General features: G+C 39.6%; 1 protein-coding gene across 4 annotated transcripts in view; it reads right to left on the bottom strand.

Annotated features, from left to right (window-relative positions):
• The window catches only part of b3gat1a (beta-1,3-glucuronyltransferase 1 (glucuronosyltransferase P) a), a 72,582-nt gene that overhangs the window by 11,653 nt on the left and 38,636 nt on the right, over nt 1-22,293 (bottom strand). Inside the window, exons 3-6 of one of the 4 annotated variants that reach the window (XM_035680686.1) lie at nt 7,449-7,622; nt 3,659-3,801; nt 1,283-1,354; nt 666-1,177 (exon numbers count right to left, since the gene is read on the bottom strand). In XM_035680686.1, the coding sequence (XP_035536579.1) occupies nt 666-1,177; nt 1,283-1,354; nt 3,659-3,770 (696 nt within the window). In that variant the 5' untranslated portion in view covers nt 3,771-3,801; nt 7,449-7,622. The remainder of the gene's footprint in view (nt 1-665; nt 1,178-1,282; nt 1,355-3,658; nt 3,802-7,448; nt 7,623-22,293) is intronic. The other 3 variants (XM_035680688.1, XM_035680687.1, XM_035680689.1) reach the window with 3 other exon arrangements.

Below are 22,293 nucleotides of genomic sequence, written 5' to 3'. Positions count from 1 at the left end.
ACACGACCATAATATATTGCTGAAGGTTCACTGATTTTTGGCTCTGCTGATCAATTCCAGCTGCTCCTCTGCTGGCCGAATGGCTGCTAAGATTTCAAGCTATCTAAGAAAGCATAACCAGCTGGCCTGTGTGTTTTTGCTGGGAATCGTTCAATCTCCCAGGCCCCCTAAATTACTCACCGTGCACTCTGCACACGGTTTGTTTTTCTGACAGTCAAGTGGACATCAGCGGTGCAGCAATTGAAAGGTGGATGGAGCTTGAGAATTGTCAATAGTGGTGAAGAGTTGGCAACATTTGGTGTGTACAAACTAAGGTTAGGTTTCAGCGTAAGATTACTAAAGATGTGGGCTTTAGATGATGGAATTTGGAAATACTTAATAAGTTAAGGTTGGAGGTAATTGGGTTATGGTAAGAATCTGGGCAGGATTTACAGTTGTATATGCAGTTACTCTGGGATGTATAAGAACACATAAGCAACTATAAAGAAGCTAATTCAGCTACATGTACATGCTAGCCATCGTTTACTGCTGATGTATCATGGCAAACATCCACTCACCACAGCATTGAATTGAGAGACATTTTCTAAATATCAAAACAATACTCTCATTGTCCCTTGTCTTCCTTGTCATTTTCGTAAAAATGCATGAAATATATCAGCACTGACCTCCTCAAACAGCTCCAAGCTGTACGTGTTGTCATCGTCAGCAAAGTAGACGATTCCAGCTTGGCTGCTGTTGGCGTTGAATGTCTCCCTCAGCCACCGCAGGGCCAGATTCCTCTGCATGGTCCCCCTGGGGATTCTGGGGTCCCGAGTGTCACCCCGCAGCTTATAGTTCCTGGGCGTCTCTACATTGAGGTGCGTGTAGTTAAGCCCTGTTTCCCGGAGGAGCCGCGTGACAAGAGGCGTTCTCCTTTGCGAGTCCTCCACCAGGATCCAGTGCAGGTTGGGAACGTGGAGGAAGGTGTTTGCCAGCCGTGTCAGCTCCGCCTTCTGTACTGGTCGACTATAAGTGGGGGTGATGATGTGTATGGTAGGCAGCACATCGGACCAGGGTGGAGGCCGCGTGTACACATACTCTGTCCTCACCACTTCCACAATGTCCTTATCTGAGGCACAGTATTCCTTGGAGTCCTGCGCCTGGCCACCTGCCTCCCTCTTGCCCTCGACACCATCATCTGCAGATTTGGGGATAAGAAGACATGTAAGGCATTAGTGCAACCTTGGGCTGCCCTTTGTATATTTGCCTCAGGTGACTTAAACCCAATGGGGGTAAAGTGTACCTGAGAGCCGGTGGTGGCGGACTGCAAGCCTCTCTGGAATGATAAAGATCTCTTTTACTAGGTGGTGACAGGCTGCAAAAAGTGAAAGCAGGCACCGTGAGAGGATAACACAGCTGATGGACAGAGAGACAGCGCAGAGAAAAGGAGGGGAGAGATGAGCCATTCCCCCAGCATTGCCTTTGGGCTTTTCTTTATAAAGAAAAGAAAAAATGTGGGTATGTGGATCCAGTTGAGATGCCCTCTTTTTATGTTCAGACTCCACCACAGACTCCCAATGCTCTGGGTAGCTTACTACCACTATGTTACTTCCGTGCAATAAACACAGCTATGAGTTATTTTTCTGAAATCAGGAAGTCTCAGTGTTCACATTTTATAATATATTTTGCTACAGAGATCCTTAAATATGCTAAAAATTGCTGTGATTGCTGTGAGCAGAGTCTTGATTGGTACTGTTATCAAGTAGGAACTTGTTGGATTGAACACAATCACAAACTCCACTACCATATATGTAAATATGTTTAGTCTCTTAAATGGCTCCAAGGGTTTAAGTATTCATTTTCAGATTCCACGTGTCCTTATGGAGATCTGCCTAGAGACATGCATGAATTGGTGTTTTATCTGAATTCTCTTTGGGTCCATGGAGACAAAAGTTGCAAATGCAGCTGTACATAAAGTGTTTTTAAACACTTTCACAAGAAACTGGGGGTTTTCTTTATAGCGAGATAAACATTGTTGTATAAAATAGGGGTGGTTGTGCAGCCAAGTACAAAACTTCAGGTGAGAATCAACGTCTCTGTATTCAACCTTTGGGGTCATGTTGGGCATTACAGCTACATGAGTGGCTGCTGTGCTACTACTAGCACAGCTTTTTCCTTGTTTATTTCTTCTATGGGACGGTAATTACAATTTTGAATGTTCAAGTGAGAAAAATGTAACCACTTACTCACAACTTGCATGTTAACTGTGCTCAGTCAGTCAGCTGACACATACTGAGTTGACTCCAGTGGTAGAGGCTGTGTTGTTCTGGGCCCAATAGTTTGGTCATGATGGATAGAATATGATTATAGAACCATTAAGGTTGTTAATTTCTTTTCATTGTGCCACAGCTAATGGCAATCTTTGTCACTGTTCTACCCAAGCTCCATTCGCACCTCCAACATAAGGAGGATTTTTCTGCAGCACATAGATTAACACAATCTGCTGATGGCCAGATGTTCAACAGAGGCTGCCAGCGAGCATGCTGCCAAAAAACCCTAGCTTCTCTTTTAAGAGCACACAAAGGGAAGCCAGTGTATAAAGCTGGGTCAGATAGCACTGGCAAAAATTATATTTTTTACACTTCATTGTGTCTTCACTATATCCCATAAGATATTAAAAGTATTGTATGCAGTTTATTGTTTACATCTTTTTCATACAAGGCAGCCTTTTGGCATTCTTTTCTATGATTGTCAGCTAATCAAACATTAATTTAGGTGTTTAGATGCAATCTGCAAAAACAAATGATTTAATAAATATATAATCATTTGTAAGTTCTATTGACTCCAGACTGCCTTGGGTCATTTTTGGAAACCTGTTTTGTTCGTTAACCCCTGTATGGGCATTCATGACATTATAAGAAGAGGGCAAAGATCGCTATTGATTTGCTGTCGCTCTAATTTGGGTTAGTTTACTCTGCAGCATACTTGACATTTTACACCGTTGGTTTGTGGTCCCTAGGGGATGATTGGGATGCTCAGGAGTATGTGTATTAATGACTCAGACTGGTGTGCAAATGTGATATTACATGTGGACACAATATATTCCATGAAGCTGAACAAACAGACAGTTATTATTTCAAATTGATGATTAAACTAACTCTGGAATTAATGTCCACTGTGTGAAACTGGGGAATAATTTAACCTAAATGGATAAAATGAATGATTAACATGCTGCCGTGTGCTACATGCTGTGTGTGGTTGAGCGTCACCAAGAAGAAAATATGAATTGATGGGGATAGGCTGTGTGAATACTGCGAAAGGACAATGTTTATTAGCATACTGCACTGGGCAAGTTATTATCAACAGAAGAAAAATAAATGCATGTTAGAAACAGCTGAACAATTCATTCTATTCAACTCATACAGCAATATAAAAATAACTCTTATGTGTATGAGAGCATATAAGGTAACTTCTAACTCTTCCTCATGCACATAAACCATCGACACTGATGAGGTTTACAATGACTGGACAAGTGTTATTGAGCTCTGATGAAGCTGATGGTCATGGTTACTGAGTGCCTCTAAATGAACGGCCTGTTGTCTAATTCTGAAGTGTAGTGTTAGGTTCAAGGACCCACTTCAAGTTGGATATTGTCAGTGGAGTGCAGTGCACTGCGTACCCTTGCGGATGGCGAGGAGTGGAGCTATAGCGCTTTGGTGCCAAACAGTGATGAGCAGAGTCCAGGGTAACACGATCAACACGATGGCAAGAATATCTCTTCTCTTCGGCATCTCCAGGATTGGTTATTTGGCTCGGCATTACCTGAAAAGAAAAATGTATGTATTATCATTCCGCCTTTTATAATTCAGGTCAAGTCACTTGGGAAAACCCTGAAAAAATTATGAAATGTTTGAATTTGTGTTCATAACTGCACGTACCAAACATTTAGAGAAATAACCTGCGTCAGATTCAAGCAAATGACAATGAATAGGGCACATTCACAGGACCTTAATTATAATTAAAAGACTCAGAAACACAATATTAGACACTAAGGGACACCGATATTCATGCGGAAAGTGAAAACTTTGGTTCTGTCAGTCTACTCTAAAATATTATCCTGCAGCAAACACAGCACCATAACAGCCTTACTGAAGACATTAAGAGTACAATGATGGAGCAGGTGACAGTTGTTCAACCTACGCAGAAAACTAAGAAGTTAAAACTTAAAGGCTGTAGAATAAAATGGTAACTGTAAGTGTGTCACAGCCAACAAGACGAAGGTCATAGTAAGCCACTGGAGGAGGCCATGGAGCAGGAGCTTGTGCCCTCTGCCAACCGATGAGCTCATTGGTGCCATCACTGAGGATGGGGCGGTGACTTCATGCCCAGTGCTGAAAATATTTACCGGCCAAATGGCAGGAAACGATGTCACCAGACTGCGGGTTGACTGTTTGGCAAATGTGCAGAGTCCAGATTACTTGGTTCAGCTTTGTATCCGTCTAATTACAGCATGAAAAACATTATGTGGGAATGAATTTAAATAGCATCCACAAATTAATATAACCTTCTTAAAATGTAATTTAATTCTCACAGTTTGATTAGAAATAGGATTAAGTCTTTGAATTTGTGTAATATACACATTAATGAAAAAGGTTAAAAAATCTATGTTTTCTTCAGTCTAACGAACTTATTAAATACATTCAATGCATTGCCTTCCTCACTGACATCATTTGACCTCAGCAGTGTTTATATTAACTTGCGCTCCTCTTATCTTCTTGTGCTCTCTCAATGTTACTGCCAAGCTGTTACTGCCTCCTCTAATAAAGGTACAGTCTGTGAGGTCAAAGAAGGTTTAGCCTCCAAGTTTCTGCTTCCCAGTTAGCATACATTCAGATCACAGGAGGAGGGTAAAGAGTTGTATGGAGTGCTGCAGGAACGAGTCCTAAAACCGGAAATGAGTAGGCATTTTAGCGCGATAGATAGATAGATAGAAGATAGATAGATAGATAGATAGATAGATTAGATAGATAGATAGATAGATAGATAAGATAGATAGATAGATAGATAGATAGATAGATAGATAGATAGATAGATAGATAGATAACTTTATTTATCCAGAGGGAAATTCAAGAATATATATGGTTATATATATATATTATATATATAGTTACCTCAACTTAAAGTCAGCAAGTTTTTTTAATGGGTTTTGATTTGATGCCTTAAATGAAGACTTCGGGCTATTGTATTTACACTTCAAAAATCATAAAAGTGATGTTAATTTGTGACAATTATCTTGCCGACAAAACATGTATATCATAAACCTTTGTTTTTTGCCACAGAGTTTGTTTTCTGCAATAATCCAAAATTCAATGGAAAAGTCCCATTGGCTTTTTGTCAAAGGAACCAGGGTGTTGCCAACTTCCGAGCTACCCTACAAAAAGTTGAAAGCCTCCTGCTTCCACAATTCTCAAATTTATGGTAGAATAAAAAAAAATAGACCAGGCCTTTTTAAGACCTGGAGTGAAAGAAAGCTTGTATTTAAACACACATCTTCCTCTGTTAACATTTTATGAACAAATTGCATGTTTCATGAATGAGACACATTTTTCCCTCCTCCAGTTGCATTTTTACGTAATAGTCTGCCAGAAGTTATGAAAAAGACAAATGAACACTGGAGAACATAACTGACGTTCTTATGATTGTGTCCACTCCCTGTACTGCACTTCATTGCCATGCAGCTCATTTACATTGAATTTGAAGATGACAGACCTCCACATCTCTCCCAGGCTCTGTCTCTCCTCCTCCTTAATAGGCTTCTGGCATTACGCCGAGCCCTAACTGGAAAAATGCAGTTATTAACTGATGTGCTCAATTAAACAAAGGAGAAAAGCAGACATAATGTGAGCACAGGTGTTTGCCGTGTTCATTTCAGCTTTACACATGAGGAAACAAGTCATCATATTCCCCACAGTGATCCTGCTCTCACTGCTTGGGAAGGTAGCAGAATATGGAGGCTTAACATATTTGTACATACCAATTATGTTTATTGAGCTCTGTAAATAAATACACCATTAATGCCCAAGCCATCGGGTAAGAATGGCTTAAGTATGTATAGTTGTGACACAAACCCTACACCGTATACATGCTTCCGGCTGATAAAGAAATTGGAACTCCTAAGTTCTAAAGCAGTTTTTTTTCTACTTCAAGAGGGAAGGTGAATTACAAAGTCCTCAGTGGAAAATATTATTGTGCATGGTTCTGCACGCTTATGTAGAAGTATAAGAAGTTGTACAGAAAAAGACATTATCCCCTTCTATGTCCATGTCCTGATGGTATGGGACTCTGATAAGCACAGTGACTGCATCCCTTTGAGCCATGTTTTTGATGGGAGATATGGGGGACAGATGGACAATCTTCTAGCACACCATGAAAAAAATAAACCAAATGCACTTTTTGAAAGAAAAAGGTTTAACCATGTTAATGCTACAGTTGGAGAAAAATACGCCTTGTAGACCATCTCATCATAACGTGAAATACAGCTATTTTACACACGCTTACAAATGCCAGAAATGCAAACAAACCCTTTTTTAATAACCAATTTCTAGTCTATAGGTAGCAAATATACTCATTTCCAAAGAAAAAAAAAGACACTTCTTATCAGTAGTTCATGTAATCTGGAAGGCACTCACAGAGAACAAATCCCCATTATTGCCGAACATCTACCCATCAGACATCATTGCTATTGCTTACATTTTATGTTAAATGGATTTTTTGACTTTGTAAATATGCACTTAGTATTGGGAGAAAGTATCTGGTGGCTGAAAAATGATAGCTTTTTTTTTTTTTTAGAAAACAGAATTTTCTCCCAGAAAACCTAGAAAAACCTTTTTCGATCTAGTCAGTTCTTTACCCAAGTATGTTTTTTTATCCAAAAAGCCAATTTCAACAAGGCGGATCGCTCTGCAAATACAGACGGCATTTAATAGACTTTACGGGGATATTCCACTTTCATAAAGTTGGACCACGGCAAAAGATGGATTAAAATTAGAATGGTCAAAATGGAATCAGCAGAAGCTGAGATATCCTTTCAGTCCCCATTGTAAGTCAAGAGCCCCAAATAATTAACTCCACTACATTTCCCACAATGCAACCTGATAGCATCTTTTGTTAGACCCTCGCTGCCTGGTAAATGCCCACATCTTTCAAACTCCTCACCTTTAGTTTGCAATGAGACATTTATAGTCCCTAATCCAAAACTGAGATAACCCTGATGACATCACTATGACATCTTATTTTCTCAGACTTGACAATGGTCATCGAGAGAAAATAAAACTGATTTCAGAGGTTGAGTAGCACTACATGTGACCAGTAAGCTGACCTTCATGTGTAAAGTGAAATGCCCCTTTTAATACCATTGCTTGTGTGTAATTAATACAACCATGTGAATGAAAAAGGCTTTGGATGCTCACCCACAGTTATAACTGGATCATGGCACCACTGGTGATGCGCAGCTGGGAAGACCACACTGCATACTGGACAAGCTTCGTAGTGGTGACATCCTCTGTGACACCTCAGCCGACCATCTCCTTTCCCTCTTCCTCTGCCGTGTCTACTCGCGCAGACAGGCAACACTGAGTCCAGACCTGTAAAATAAAGACATTTCAGTGAATATGATTCAGTGATGAGGGATTGTAAGAGCTGCTCTCTTTGTATTTTCACAGCGTGTGCCTTCATGTGCCCCCCATGAGACATTCAAGGACAGTCAGCCAGGTTTAAACATAGCAGTTTGGACAGGCCTAAGAGTCAAATGCCTTACAGAGATTCTTGGCTATAGACACCTTCATGAGCAGTGTGGCTGTGTGACGCCTGTTCATTATTTAACATCAAAGAGCCCGGGCTGAAAATGCAGCTGAGGAAAAGTGTGTCACTGTAAAGTAATGAACTCTAATTTGGATGCACACCATTCAGATTCACAGGAGGAATCCCTCCCCCCAGGGGCTGGTAATATACCGCTGCTATGCTGGCGTTTCTGGCTCTTATGTGTGAAATGGTTAATACTGTATATTGATAAGTTATAAGCCCCACTGCACATAGACATAGATTCAGTATTTTTCTTTTTTCTTTTTTTTTTACACCTAATGTGGAAACTGGAAGAGGGTTAGTCACAACTCCATTGCTTGCCAAGAGTCTGGGGTGGGGGATGTTACAAAAATAAACTGGCATCATGTCTTATTCAAATACATCTGAGGGAACGCTGCTTCTATGGAGGCTTATCCTTCACTCAGGCAGTGATGTCTGCATGCTGCATCAGCTCCAAAACTGGATGGCAGAAGACTGTATTTTTAGGGGCTTTGTAATAAAGAACCATATAGGTTTTGGGGAATGAACAGCAGGAGTCCCTGAATCATTTTACTGAGGCACACTGTTGTATAAAAAGGCAAATTGCCTGTGATCCAGTAATACAGTGTTTGTGCTTGATGTGCACAAAATTTCAACACAATCTATTTTCAGATTGCCCTGACGCATTGTCCAATTTCTCAAACTGAAGGATCATGCATCTGAGGGTTGACATCAGTTGTGTGGAAAAAGGAATAAAACGGTCCTCATGGGTTAATGCAGCTTCTGCAGTGTTTGCTTTTTATGACGGTGACAAGCGAGTATAGTAGTGACAAAGAAATAACTAAACAACAGCGATAGAAAGGCTTTACAGTTGCTGCCAGGTACTGTCATGCAAGTTGCAATGACAGTGTTGTCGCACTGATTTCTTTACAGCACTCCCCTCTTATACACATTGTGATGGAGCTAAACAGAATAAAACAGTGTAATACAACAACCTGCCAAAATCTCAGACCCTCCGACAGGCCACTGCAGCGTCTCAGTGCTAAACATTTTTGAAAGAAAATGTTTGGAAAAACAAAACAACACGACAAGCACTGCCAGCTGGAGCTGGAACTCATCCTGCTGTTATGTTATAAAGAATGTGCAGAGCTAAAAATGCTTCTTTTGTAATAGAAAATGCATTCATTAAAAGTTTTGATTTCTCTTTTGGCACAGAGTTGTTTTTTATTTTATTTGAGGAGAATTGAGTCATGCAGGATTAACTTTTAAAGGAAGATTTTACTTGGAATTATGCTATGTATCTACTTTTGTTAGTGTATCTTACTTTGGTCCAGACTGAAACATCTCCACATCTGTTGGACAGATTACCATAACAGTTTGTAGAGACATCAAGGGACGGAGACATCCCAAAGGATGGATCAAGGAGGATATTGGAGACTCAACAGACTGTTCATCATGGAATTTGGTACAGTCCAGACATTCATGCCCCCCTCAGGATTGTAGAGTCCTCTTAAGGTCAAATATTAATTGGTAATATGTTGATTTTTACCCAAATCTATGTCATTTCCAATGAATTAGTAAATGCTGACATAACCCATTAAACTAAGAGGGTGAATTATGGTAAACCTTATAATGTACCTGCTAAACATCTACATGTTAGGATTTTCATTGTGAGCATGTTAGCTCATGTTATTTAGCTCAAGCACTGTTGTACAGAGCTTAGAAAGTGAACATTACAGGCATAGCACAGCATGGCACACATGAACATGAAACAATAAAACAAAACTGCAGCTTCCATTTCTCATTGTTTCTAACTTCTTATCAATTTTACTCTAATCTCTTCTGTTATACTAATGTAGAACGTTCCTCCATCTCTGCTCAACAGGGAGTAAAATAGTAACAAATAGGTAGCACCAACAGATGTAAAGCAAGGCCTCTGGCTGACACAAGCACCCAGGTGGCCTGTTTGTGTCTGTGGCACCTGAACTGTGTGATGTGGCACACAGAATACACACCACAGACTGCAGCAGCCAATGGCAGACAATGAAGCTTGACAGCCTTTCACATCAGCACGAGTTAACCAGCTGTGACGAGAACACCTGCCACTGATTAATAAAGAATCACATCAACAATGCCACGTGTGAAAATTGTTGTACTGATTGTTAAACTAACACCATTACCCCCAAAAGGTTAGGAAGGGGAGGAGGGAGGGACAAACAGTCCGTTTCTCTTGTGGGTTTGGATGTGTCAGAGATACAGGGTGAAATAAAAAGAATGGGAGATCTGGGCAGCATTACAAGTTCTCCCTTGTTTTAGGACCGTGTTTCGTACTTGAATTTTATTATTATGATTTTATGATTATGGCATAATATATAAGCACCAATACACTCATCTTTACTCAGCTTGGGTAGCAAATTACCATATTAGTACCATATGCGCCTTACATGGTTTTATTTCCTCAGATCTCTAAATGATCTTACCTCAAAGCCTTCCTGTAACTGTGCTGACTTTTGGGAATGCAAAACAGTATGTGCACAAATCTGAAACAAAAAACCAGCTCTTTCAATAACTTTTGCATCTAAAATCCTCTGTCTTACTTATAAAGTAAATTATTACTTAAAAATATGAACATTTTAGACCCGATTGTCATCACCTTTAAAATAATAAAAACACAATGTAGTATTGCGCCTCCAAGCTATTACTTGAGGACGCAGAGTGCCTCATTAAACTTTCCTTTCAATCTAGCTAAATTTATAGCTAAAGAGTATCTTTTCTTCTTGAACAATTTTCTGAGGATTCATCAGGCAGCAGTCGGAACAAAAAAGTGATTTTTTTTGTGGGACAAATCTATTCCATATCATATACTGTGAAGATAGATTCATGTTGCATGTGCCATGTTTTGTATGTTCGTAATCTTAACTATGAAAGGCTTTGTTTAACTTGATTGGCTTTGGTGACTGTCACTGAATGATATTGTAACCAAAATACATAATTTTTTTTGGTAAGGCTTTGATAAGAAAAGATCTTAACTTGAGATCTACATCGGTTTTTTCCCCAAGGCTTTCAACCATACCTCATGGGATTTTTTTTATATTGTCATGGAAATAACTCGGTTGTCAATTATGGAACTTCACATGATACTAAACTGTTATCATCTGACAATTGAGCAAACTCAATTTGCTGTCCAAGACCACAAGACATGATTGAAAGCATGGGGGGAAAGCTAGTAGGTGGATATTAATTTAAGTCGATTGTTCTGACTGGAAACATTTTAATTACCGTAAATTTGGTCCTAGGCAGTATTCAGTCAGTCTTCAGATAAACAACTTTATATGTGAAATAAAATTAACAAAAGAATTGTGCTCTCTTTATGAAAACATATTTGTATTATATGTTAACATAAAATGTTGAAATATGTTGAAATACATTCCTGTTATTTGGGCTATAAACATATTTTATTAGGCACGGAGAGTAAACTTTGATAATTTATTACTCAGTCCCTCACACTGACAAGTATATCAGAGCTATCAAGTCAGCTCTTGCAGGCTCACACATTCTCCCTCTTCATCCCCTTCTCCCTCAGATTGGTAAAGCCAAATCTTCTAAGACGAAGCAGAGGCAAGTTTCCAAATTTGTAATCGAGTCTGCTTCTGACTTCTGAGCTCCCTTGGCCCCAACCGTCTCTTATTTCCTGAGGACCAATAATAACATCATCTTTTCCTTGCTTGGTTTGTGGCAATATTTTGATGTACTCTCCAGTCGACAGGGAAGAGAGGCTCTCGGGAGATAGTGTGTCCTGGTATGTCCAATCGTTCGTTTTCGTTTTTGAATTCATTGGTCTCAGACCAACTTGGTGAAGCCCAGAACACTTTTTAGAGATATCTGGGGAATCTTAGAAGACAGGTTGCTGCAATAGATCATTATTGATGTTACTGTCACAGCCCCAAAAACAGCTTTGCCTAGAGGTGCCATTAAAGTCTTCTTTTGAATCCGAGGGCATTGATTCAAACAGGCTTAATTGCTTTTGAAGTACAGTAAGCCAGGAGCAGGTGATCTGTCTAGGCTTTCCCTGACGTTTCACTTCTCACATTGTCCTGGTTTTGGATTTCGAGGCACAGATTCATCATAAGATCATCACAAAGTTTAATAAATGTACAGCCCTTGATGACACCAGTACATTTTTTTAAACTGACAATGTTACATACTTAAATGCGTCATGGATAGTAAGAACAATGCATGCATGCCTTTGTATATACAAGTTCTGCATCTGTGTGTATTCAGCAAGACTAAACAGAAACTTTCAGAACCGATCAGCAAAGTAAATGACATTATTGAATATCAAACAAATTCTTCACGTTTTCCTCCATTCTTCAAATTTTTTGTAAGTTTGTATGCATGAATTCCAGGTGTAAAACCTCTCATTTTAAAGCCAGATTTTCAGTGTGTATAAATACCGTATATTCAATAATTCAATTTTATTTATAGGCTCAATTTTGGGTTTCTCTCTCTCAAACTGTAAAATGTAATGGACGGAAAAACAATTAGAGGCGGCTTCATTGGTGTACTTGAGAACAATCTTGTGTTTTAAAGACTGGGGTGCACTGAGGCAGTTTGAATCTTTCTGACTGTCTTTTTCTCACAAACTAATTAAACTCATTTGTTGGCAGAGGGGGGACTGATGACACACGGTACAATTTTAATTTGAAATCTTAAGCAGAATTGGCAATTATTTTGCTTTTCAAAATGTGACCGAGAGTGTTTAATGTTCTTTGAATTAAAAAAAGGCATAAAAAAAAACCTGAATCGCAGATCTTCATGAATCGCAGATCTTCATGTGACTTGTGTTGGAGGAGGTGTTTTCTCTGTTTAAATGCATACAGATGGGACGATCTTTTTAGGTCTGCCTTGCTATGTCACAATTCATTCTAGGTTTAGGTTCAACGAAAGGTCGCCTTCACACTGGTTTTGTGTTACTTGTCCCATCAATCAAATTTACACCTGCCATAGAGCAAGTCTCCTCAAAATTTGATCCCCTCCTCATGAAACAACTGCATTGAGTCAAGCTAATAATAGCAATGCAGGGAAGGCAAGCAACTGTATGTAGACGGTGGCTGCCTGTGAGAGGAAAGACAGCTATGTTGTTTACGATCATGTTAGTTTACGTTAAATAATGCTAAGTGGAATTATAACTTACTAGTTGAGCTGACAGTGGTAATACTTAGTAATACAGTAGTAATTAGTAATCAAAGAGTTTCTAAAATGGGATGTAAACATGTCAATCTTTAGTGTGCCAGATTTTAAGTATTTGCATGGCACAAGACCAGCTATCCCAGTAATGTAAATGCTGTTTGATACAAAAAATACTGTGGCAGCAAGTGCTATTGCTTGATTTAGATGAGGATGGCTGTTTCATTTTCAGGAAAACTTGAATAACCCATTAGCTGTGAGCATCGGCCCTGATTGATGGCCCCAGTCCACGCCTGGATCAGGCTGGCTCAGCAATGATTAAAGATTTAAGAGCACCAACCTTCAGGCAGGTTCTTCTCTGCTGATAACTGCGGGGGATAGCCTAGCGCAGTCTGCCCTTAACTTATCCTGACTAATTTATAGTTTGACTCACCCAGGGCACATTTCCAATGAGCACGATGCATTCTATCACAGCTGGCTGAGCAGACTGAAGGCGTCCCGCCAGGATTGCAGGGGATGCCACTGAGACCTGGACCTGCCATGTTGGGTCAGCACAGCTCAGCTCTGATCAGGATAGAGTCAAAGGAGATGTCATCTTGGGGAGACCACAGGGAGAGACCGGAGTAATACCAGCACTGCCTCAAAGTTTCTCCTCATTAAGACTGCTAGAAACTGTATCTGTATTATAAGTGTGACAGAGATAGCAGTCATTGGTGTACGCTAAAGCAAATAGATTGGATTTATTAAAAGTATCAACTCCATCAAGTCAAAGGACTATCTCAAACTTGCAATTTTGCCAGTGGAACCTGCAGTTTTGACATTTCTGGAAATACTGTCTGGCAGAGAGTTATGAGAAAATTGATACCACTTCCATCTGTAGAGAAAATACGAGGCTACAGCCAGCAGCCACTGAGGCTTAGTTTAGCACTAAACAGGGAAACAACAAGTCTGGCTCTATTCAAAGGTAACAAAACCAGCCTACCACCACCTCTATAACTCATTAATTACACTAATTAACATGTTATATCATGTTCGTTTAATTTATAAAAAAGAACGGTGTATAAACAGCAGTTTGATGTTTTAAGTCTGGTTATTTGCCTATAACCGCAAGTAAAATATGCCTTGGCTTGTTGCCTGGCAACTGATTCCAACCAATGAACAGTCACAAGACTCCCAGTAGAGCAAATTGCCATTTTTACACTTAAATAACTGTATTTGATAAAATGTCAAATGTATTCCTTTAAACTCACTGAATTAATGAATGAATATTAATGCTCTTCAACAACACTGACCAAAATTAAATTTTCAGGGTGAACTTTTTTTTTTTACAGGCAGGGGCTGGTCATCAAATGATATTTTTTTTATGAGGCTGTGGCAAAAAGGAAATGAATAACATATTTAAGATTTAGATGGCAACCTCACTGCTGCCATCAGAGGTTTTGGTCTATATTGTAAATTAGAAAATGTCGTTCCTTTCTGTGTCATTAAAATGACAAGCAATATCAATCATGAAGCGGGGGCTTTTGTTGAAAATGACACTAAATCAATACATTACAACTGTTGGAGAGTCTCCAGGAATGATTCATGAAAGAGGACTTCAACCGTTACTAACAATAAAAGTGATAACAGAGCGTTTATCTCATTAAAATTGGTTTTGGTGTACAGGGCATTGATTTCAACCGCATGTGACATGTCTCACACTGTGAACAGGCTTATTATGCCTCAGCATAAGGTCAAAGGTTGGCAGAGGGAGCTCCCACATTCATTAGCTAATTAAAGCCTGCTTCCTGAGTGGGAGTTTAGGTGTTCGACTCTTTACTGCACCTTCTCGCTCTCAGACTTCTGCTAGCTCTGCTGAGCTCTGAGTTCCTTAATGAGGGTTAGACCATGGATTTCTCCGATGAAAGATTCCCCTGCGTTTAAGTCCCCCAATTATATGCCCTTGTGGAGGGAAAATATATATAATTATGAATCTGATCATCGCTAATTAAACCTAGGGGATTTGAGCTAATGTAGTGACAGAGTAGCCAAGAGTTTTGTTTGGGCTGGGAAATAATTGTCGTAAATAGAGAGGAAAAATGACGAGAAGACTTTCCTTAAGGAGAGTCTTTGTTAAATAACTTACTGCTTGTTTGACAGTGGGTCAGAATCTGAAGGAATATGTACATTTAAATCACAATCAAACAAATTGAATTTTATTCATATTTTATATTTTATACTTGTCCTGATCTGCATCAGCCAAGAAGAAAGAAAGCTGAGATTTAAAAGTTACGGCTGATGGTAGGAAAAATGACATATGGGGACACCAGTAGCCTGAGGTAGGAGAGACAAGCCAGTGGGGAAAATGGAGTGGAGCTATCTGGCCAACATGACAAAACTTAGTGGCTCTGAGGTGTGTGTAGTAGTGTAGCAATTCAGCTTGTGTGAATTTGAATCAGGGAAGTGCTGGAGGACAGCATGCGTGCACAGCAAAACCCTCCTCAGGATAAGTAGAGGTTATAAGGATATGTGTGATGCAGCGGCAGATGAACTTGGCACATAACAATTATGGAATCAACACAGCTGCCAGTTTGCTCATGTCCATCTCTGGTGTTGTCTTAATTACATAATTAGTAAGAGTGTTGGTATATGTGATGCCCCTCTATGACATGTTGTCATTAGCTTTGAACCTGCCAGTGAAACATAGCCCCCAGGAGACAAACTAATTTGTGGTGGAGACTCATTTAATAGCTTTGGTAATTAGTGGATACATCATTATTATTATTATTTCCCATGCTTACTGTACGAGTCATTCCATTTGCTAATGCTTTATGCAGTATATTTTATGACCACAATGATATCCTAAAAGCCCATTACCTTATGTGTCACAGATGATGTATTTACACTCATGTGTTGACACATTAGGGCTGCTGTCCAAACACTGAATAAAATAGACAACTAAAAATTAGGTTTGCTTACACGTCAGTATCTATTTCCAAGAGAAAAAAGACCTGAATGCAATGGCATCCCCTTGTACTGTATATGAAAATAGTTCTTGGCAGCACTCCTTACATGCTAGTCAATCTACCTTATTATTTAAAATTCTATATTAAAAGCAGTTATGCACACATGCACCACTTTCACACAAATGGTATTTCTGGAATAAAAGCACTGACATTTAAGGATCTCTTGTAAAATGTCAAATAAGTGATGATGTTGAATGCAGGCCTAATGAAGTACCAAGTCAGCATAGTTTCTTGCTCACTGTAAAAACAAGGCACCTTTGACATTTCAACCCCGAGCCTTCATAATCTGCTCTTTACTGGCCTTTCAAATCATTGCTTATCGCTTATTATTTGTCCTTCTACTTTGCGTGCATGCTGCTATGCTATGTCGCATTCAAAGTGCACCTGGGGGCACAGAAAGATGACACCAACAGAACACTGTTGACACAGCGACTGTGTGTCTGCTGATGCTACATTACAGAGGTGTCACTGACTCAACGGAGCAATGACTTTGCTGAGATAAAGAGCGCGGCGGTGACTGACGGCACGTCTTCCCAGCAATGCTGTCACCAAATCCATGGGCGATTTTCAGCTTTATGGATGCCGTGCAAGCATCTGTGAAGACATATACTGTATTGTGTCATAGTGGTAATAATAATGAGGGACAGGACTTCAAATACGTAAACCAAAACCAAATCCTGAATGTAACAACTTCATTACAAGACCATAACAGACATGTTTATATCTAGCAAGAGTGCAGTGAGGCTACTTGAGATGAATGCTAATGGAATGCTGCTGTTAAAGGAATAGTCCTGTTGTCGAATATGCTTATTTACTTTTATGATTTTGATGTGAAGATCGATACCACTCTCATGTCTGTATGGTACATTTATAAAGCTTCAGCAGCTGGTTTACTATTTTCACTATCAATTATTTTGTTGATTATTTTTCTTGATTTATCGATTTGTTGTTCGGTCCATAAAATGTCAGAAAAAGATATTTAGATTTACTGTGAGAATTTTTTGTTTTCTTTTAAAAATGACAAACAAATGTTGAATTATTTCAATTAATTAACTTTTAGCTGTACCATATATCCCAGCCATATGTCCTATATTGTTATATTTCACTGACAGCTGCAACAGCCATAATGATGTTGCCTTTAGTTTAGTTTTGACGCATGAGAGGTGAGTCATTACTGCAGTGCCCAGTCCTGTGCCCATAATGACACACACATGCACACGCATACACACACACACACACACACACTAACACAGTCACACACCAAAGCCAGCATGACTTTCCTCCATCCTAAGGCTGATCAATAGCCTGTAGGCTGAGGGAAACCCTACTGTAGCCTATCTGTCACTGGATTGAACCACAGCATCCCGATGAGGGGGAAGCTGAAGAATAGCTGAGGTGGGTCGGCCCAGTATCTATAATTAGCCCCCTCGGGGCTGCCACATTATCTGTGGAAATGGCTCCAATTAGGCCATCCAGCTGTAAAGTCCACAGGAAGGGAGGGTTGATAATAACAAAGTTAGTGGGGAGGTTATGGATGGGACTGAGCTACAATCAGGTGTTATCAGAGCTGCATTCAATCACTCCGCTCTTAACCTGTGCCTTCTTGCACTGCTTAAAGTCGGCTGATTGAACAATTTAAAGGCTGTTTTTTCCTCCAGTTTAAAGACCCATACCATTGCACAGTGACTCCTCCAAACAGCTTCCCATGTTAGAGCACAATAATACGTTTTTTACGGTCACTGGTTTCCATTTTCATTTTCATTTCACCTCAATTCGCCTGCAGATTTTTATAATTATCATAATTTCCAGCCTTAAGTGAAGCCTTGTTCTTTCACCAAACATTTATGACTTGCACTGAACTGAAATGCACATCATAAGTACTTGGTCGCTAACAAATTAAACTGACATATGACCCCTTGGTGGTGACACGTCATTATGAGTTTGATGAGTATATCCCTAAAGTTTGACTGACCCCTCTGGCCCTTTGACCTTTAACATATTACTAGTTGGATGGATGGAGTATAAACATTAGGCAAGATGAAAGGTCATTCGCTTAACACAGCCATTCATCTGGCGTTGATTATGTGATAATGTCAAATGTTTGCTTGAATTATGTGCCTCATCATAGTCTTGGCAGCCATTTCCCATTTCACTATACAAACCCGGTGTGCATTTGACTTTGTTAGGAGAAAGACTTCTTTACACTGGTGATCATTCTGTCGATGTCAGCATTTAAGGATTCTAGTGGGCAGAGGAATTACCCCTTCTCCCTCTAATGCTGTTGCATTATGGAATATTGTCTGGTTGTGTGTGTGTGTTTGTCTGTGTCTATAGCTCAACCACTCCACAAACCTGATGAGTGTGTGCGTTTCAGTTAATCTTGTTATGGTTGGCCAGCTCAGAACATTCAAATGTCTCAAGACACAGTTTTTCTCAAGTGTTCATTATCACCCTCTCTGCATTGATCGTGATAAAATCCCAGAACAACTGGTAGTCTTTATCTATCCATTCATTCATTGCTTGTGCATCCACACATAATTTGCAAAAACTGAAATAGTAATTAAATATTAATAATATGAATGAAAACTGGATAATACTGATGCATCTCACAAGTGGGTTTCAGGAAAATTTTCTAAAAATTACACTGATTGGTCCCGGCAGGGGGGTCACCACCATTACAGCTCTAAACAAGGTGTTACTGAGTGGCCCAGAGGCACTACACCTGGTAGATGACATGCTCACTGTTGGCTGGAATACAAATCAAGTAACTGTCATTCTCATTTACCATCACAAACCCTGCCAACAATTTCTGTCTCACTTGTTGTCTGGTAAAACACGTTTTTCTTGTACAGTCAGTGTTTATTTTATGTTGATTGTAGAAGAGACGATTGAAAAGCTCTCCCCTCACTTGAGACACTGACGCAAACCTTTCCCATTCCTAACAGTGGGGGTCCTCACCAGAAAAACAACAGGGTGTCATTAGCATTGGACTGTGACACCGACATTGACTATGGCTTACATAGTCCGACTTCTTAGTTCTTTACCATCTTAAGAAATAAATCAACACTAAAAAACATGGCTGACCAAGCAAATGCATCACATGGCTCAGCTAAAGCAGAGCTGAGATGCTAACTAAAGTGGCTAACTGTTAAGGCCTAAATCAAGTCTTTGTTTTTGTGAAACTGTCTAACTAATTAACTTATTAATCTAATTAAGACTACACTAACACTACATACACTAGTCTACAATCTCTTTGTAAAACCAGTCCCAGGACTTGTGTTCTTTCCCTGACCCTAACCAAGTAGTTTTAGAGCAGTAGGAGTTCTCATGTATGGGTCACTTTAAATTTTACTGACTAATTACCTATTTTGTCATTTACATATGGGGACTTGTCCACTTGGGGGGCTCTGTCATTGTTGTGTCTGATTTTCTACTCTGCAGCAACATTGACGTGATTATCCACAAAAATCAATTAACTGGCAGACCATTTTGCACCATGCAGTTTTATAATGTCTTGTTTAAATAGTTACATTGATGAGGTGCTTTGAGTCACAGTGCGTTGCGTCATCATCTGCTCCCCTCAGTTCACTGACTGGGCCAACCTCCACATACCAGGTTTACTGTTTTTCCAAATCTAACTTGGTGAGATTTCCACAGTGTGAGACTAACTTTAAGTCAGTGCACAAAGCTCTATTGGTAACACTTTACAATAGGGGCACAACATTTTCACTAGTTACTAAGGAACAGATGAAGAACGAATGATTAGCAACTAGGGAAAAAAACGTTATTTCTTCTCACAGACACTAAACATCATAAACTGTGGCCATTACACTGTAGCCAGCTGGGCTAGAAAATAGAGCAATAAGATTGCCTGGGAGGGGTCTGTTGGGGCTGTATAGCTGCAGGGCGAGACAATGTTGGCATATCCCCCTTTGCTTCCCAGCAGAGATGGTGCAAATCTGAGGGGCTGTGCTTTAGTCGAGGCTGTAGTTGTCCTGTTAACTGGTGTGCCTAGGGCACACACATGCACACATGATGTGGTCTGATGGGCTTCAGGGTGATTTAAGTTCTTCAAAAGCCTGCAGGATCTCCCAGTTTGTGTGTGGGCGTGAGTGGATGCGTTTATATTTTTGCTTGTGTTTTTTTGTGTGCACATATGGCTGCATGTTGTTTGTGCGTGTGTGGGTTTCATCAGACAACTCAACACCAACTTTCACAATTCCCCAGGACATCGCTGAGTCTCAGAGCAGTCCTAGTTATCTAATCTTGCAGGAGCTCACTGTGTGCAGGTACCATACAGTTTTTGCAGCCAGCTGGCTCATGGATAAATCCAAAAATGTCTGGAAGACTGAACCACTTATTTGGGTCATGTTGGTTTAGGTAGAATGGAGTTGTTGAAATGCTGAACTTTCAATGATCTACTGCGCTTATTTTGGCCTATTGTGTGCTAAAAAAAATACTTTTCACTTCACCATGATTTGGCATTCTGTGTTGGTTACAGTAACTGTGCCATACAACTCCTCTGTGAATGGTTTACACTCCAATACCAGGTTGCTGTGCTCTAAATAATTCATTGTTCAAGAGGGAAACGTTGAGAGACATTTCTCATGATAACAATGAAATTGCAAACAGTTGCATCATGGCACAACACTTTTTACTCCTTCTAACCTTACAATACGACATTATCCATGTCTGAGAAACCTGTGTCCCTGCACACATGCTCTATATTTTGCATCCCGGTTCAAGGCTTTTGCAAGCTGGTGTTGCACACAGTCGGCTACTTTGAGCAGTTCTTATAATTTGAAATATTTAAAATAACACTGTTGTACACATTTTCTGTTTTGCATGCTTAAAAAGAAATCATGGATTTCTTCAGAAGTTATCAATTAGTGGGCGGTTTAATTACAAGTTCAAGGGGTCTGCCTAGGTTTAAAAACCATTTAGAAAGGACTGGTGAAATATAAGATAACCTAAAAAGCACAAAAAACTAATTCACAAAGAATTTTCATGGTGGCTGCTTTTTCATCACAAATTTTTAGGTCAGCCATTTGTATGCTCGCTTGGCTTGTAAATGCCAAGCTTGTATAATTGATGCTACAGAAAACTGCCAAGGGGACAAATGTAATTGTACTGTAGGTGGGAAAAAACCAAGTAAATATTGATGCATTTAAGTGCTTCCTAAAACCACAAAATGTGTGTGTTATTATCTTTGAACTGCTCATTTCCCCTATGTGTAAGTAATCACATACAATGATTGTACCTCATGCTTGAAATTTCATCATTAATCTGACAATGATTTAGCAGCTAATGTCCTCAAATTGAAATGAAAAAAAAAAAAACGTGGCCTGTGGAATTTCTGCATAGCTGGTTTGTGTCATTACAGAACAAAGAGCTTGTGCAACAAAGGGCAGAAGAAATGCAGCAGTGAGCTCACAGTAGATTTGGTGGAGTGACGATGAGCAATGTCTTCCCTGTATTAAGAGCAGCAAGCTCACCCTATCACCAAGCTGAAATCTAGGCAGAAGGTTCAAGGATTGCAGAGTTTGCAGGCATAAGGAGAAAATACAATGGATGTTTTTTTTTGGGGGGGACGGCACATTCTCACTAAATAATTTATGTTCCAATTTCTTGTTCTACAAAAACCTTGGTCTCTGGCGTGTTTATCATCCAGGGCAAGGCAGAGACAAAGGACACTAGAACAGAATGGGAAATGCACTTACTGTTAATAACAATGCCTGGAGGTGAGATATAGAAAATGATGGCCTATTCTAATTCTGCTCTGGAGCCTCAGGTCAGGATATACATTACTGTAATCTATTCTAAACATAGACTGCTCTGTTCCGTATATGCTTAGCTCTTTAGACACTGGTATCATGTGCCACTGTTTAGGAGATTAGTCCCAATGCTGCAGCTGTGATAAAGGCTGAGGCAGATTAACACATAAAGTACACCCAGTGTTGTTGTTTTTGGCATCTAACATAGAGTACAGCAACTGAATTTTCTCTCTTCTATGTGCAGCTGGTGCTGTATTACCTATTGCTGACGATAGTGTTTATTACCAGAATACTCATACTTAGAAACTGAGGAGTCCATAAGCAGAAATTGTGTCATGTGTTTATAATTATATACCCATAAATTTGTAAAAAATTACAGTCCTTCTTTCTCCGTGTCAGAAAATCATATATTACCCAGCTTCCTTTTACAATAACAAAGATTATTGCAGGCCATTTTTATTGAATTCCAGTAGGGCTGCAACCAACAATTATTCATATAATTGATTAAT

This window comes from Morone saxatilis, unplaced genomic scaffold (genome assembly GCF_004916995.1).
Source record: "Morone saxatilis isolate NCDOM2014 unplaced genomic scaffold, NCSU_SB_2.0 Contig8, whole genome shotgun sequence".
NCBI classification, from domain to species: Eukaryota; Metazoa; Chordata; class Actinopteri; family Moronidae; genus Morone; species Morone saxatilis.
The sequence above is the reverse complement of the archived record's forward strand: the minus strand, read 5'-3'. Positions and strand labels throughout refer to the sequence as shown.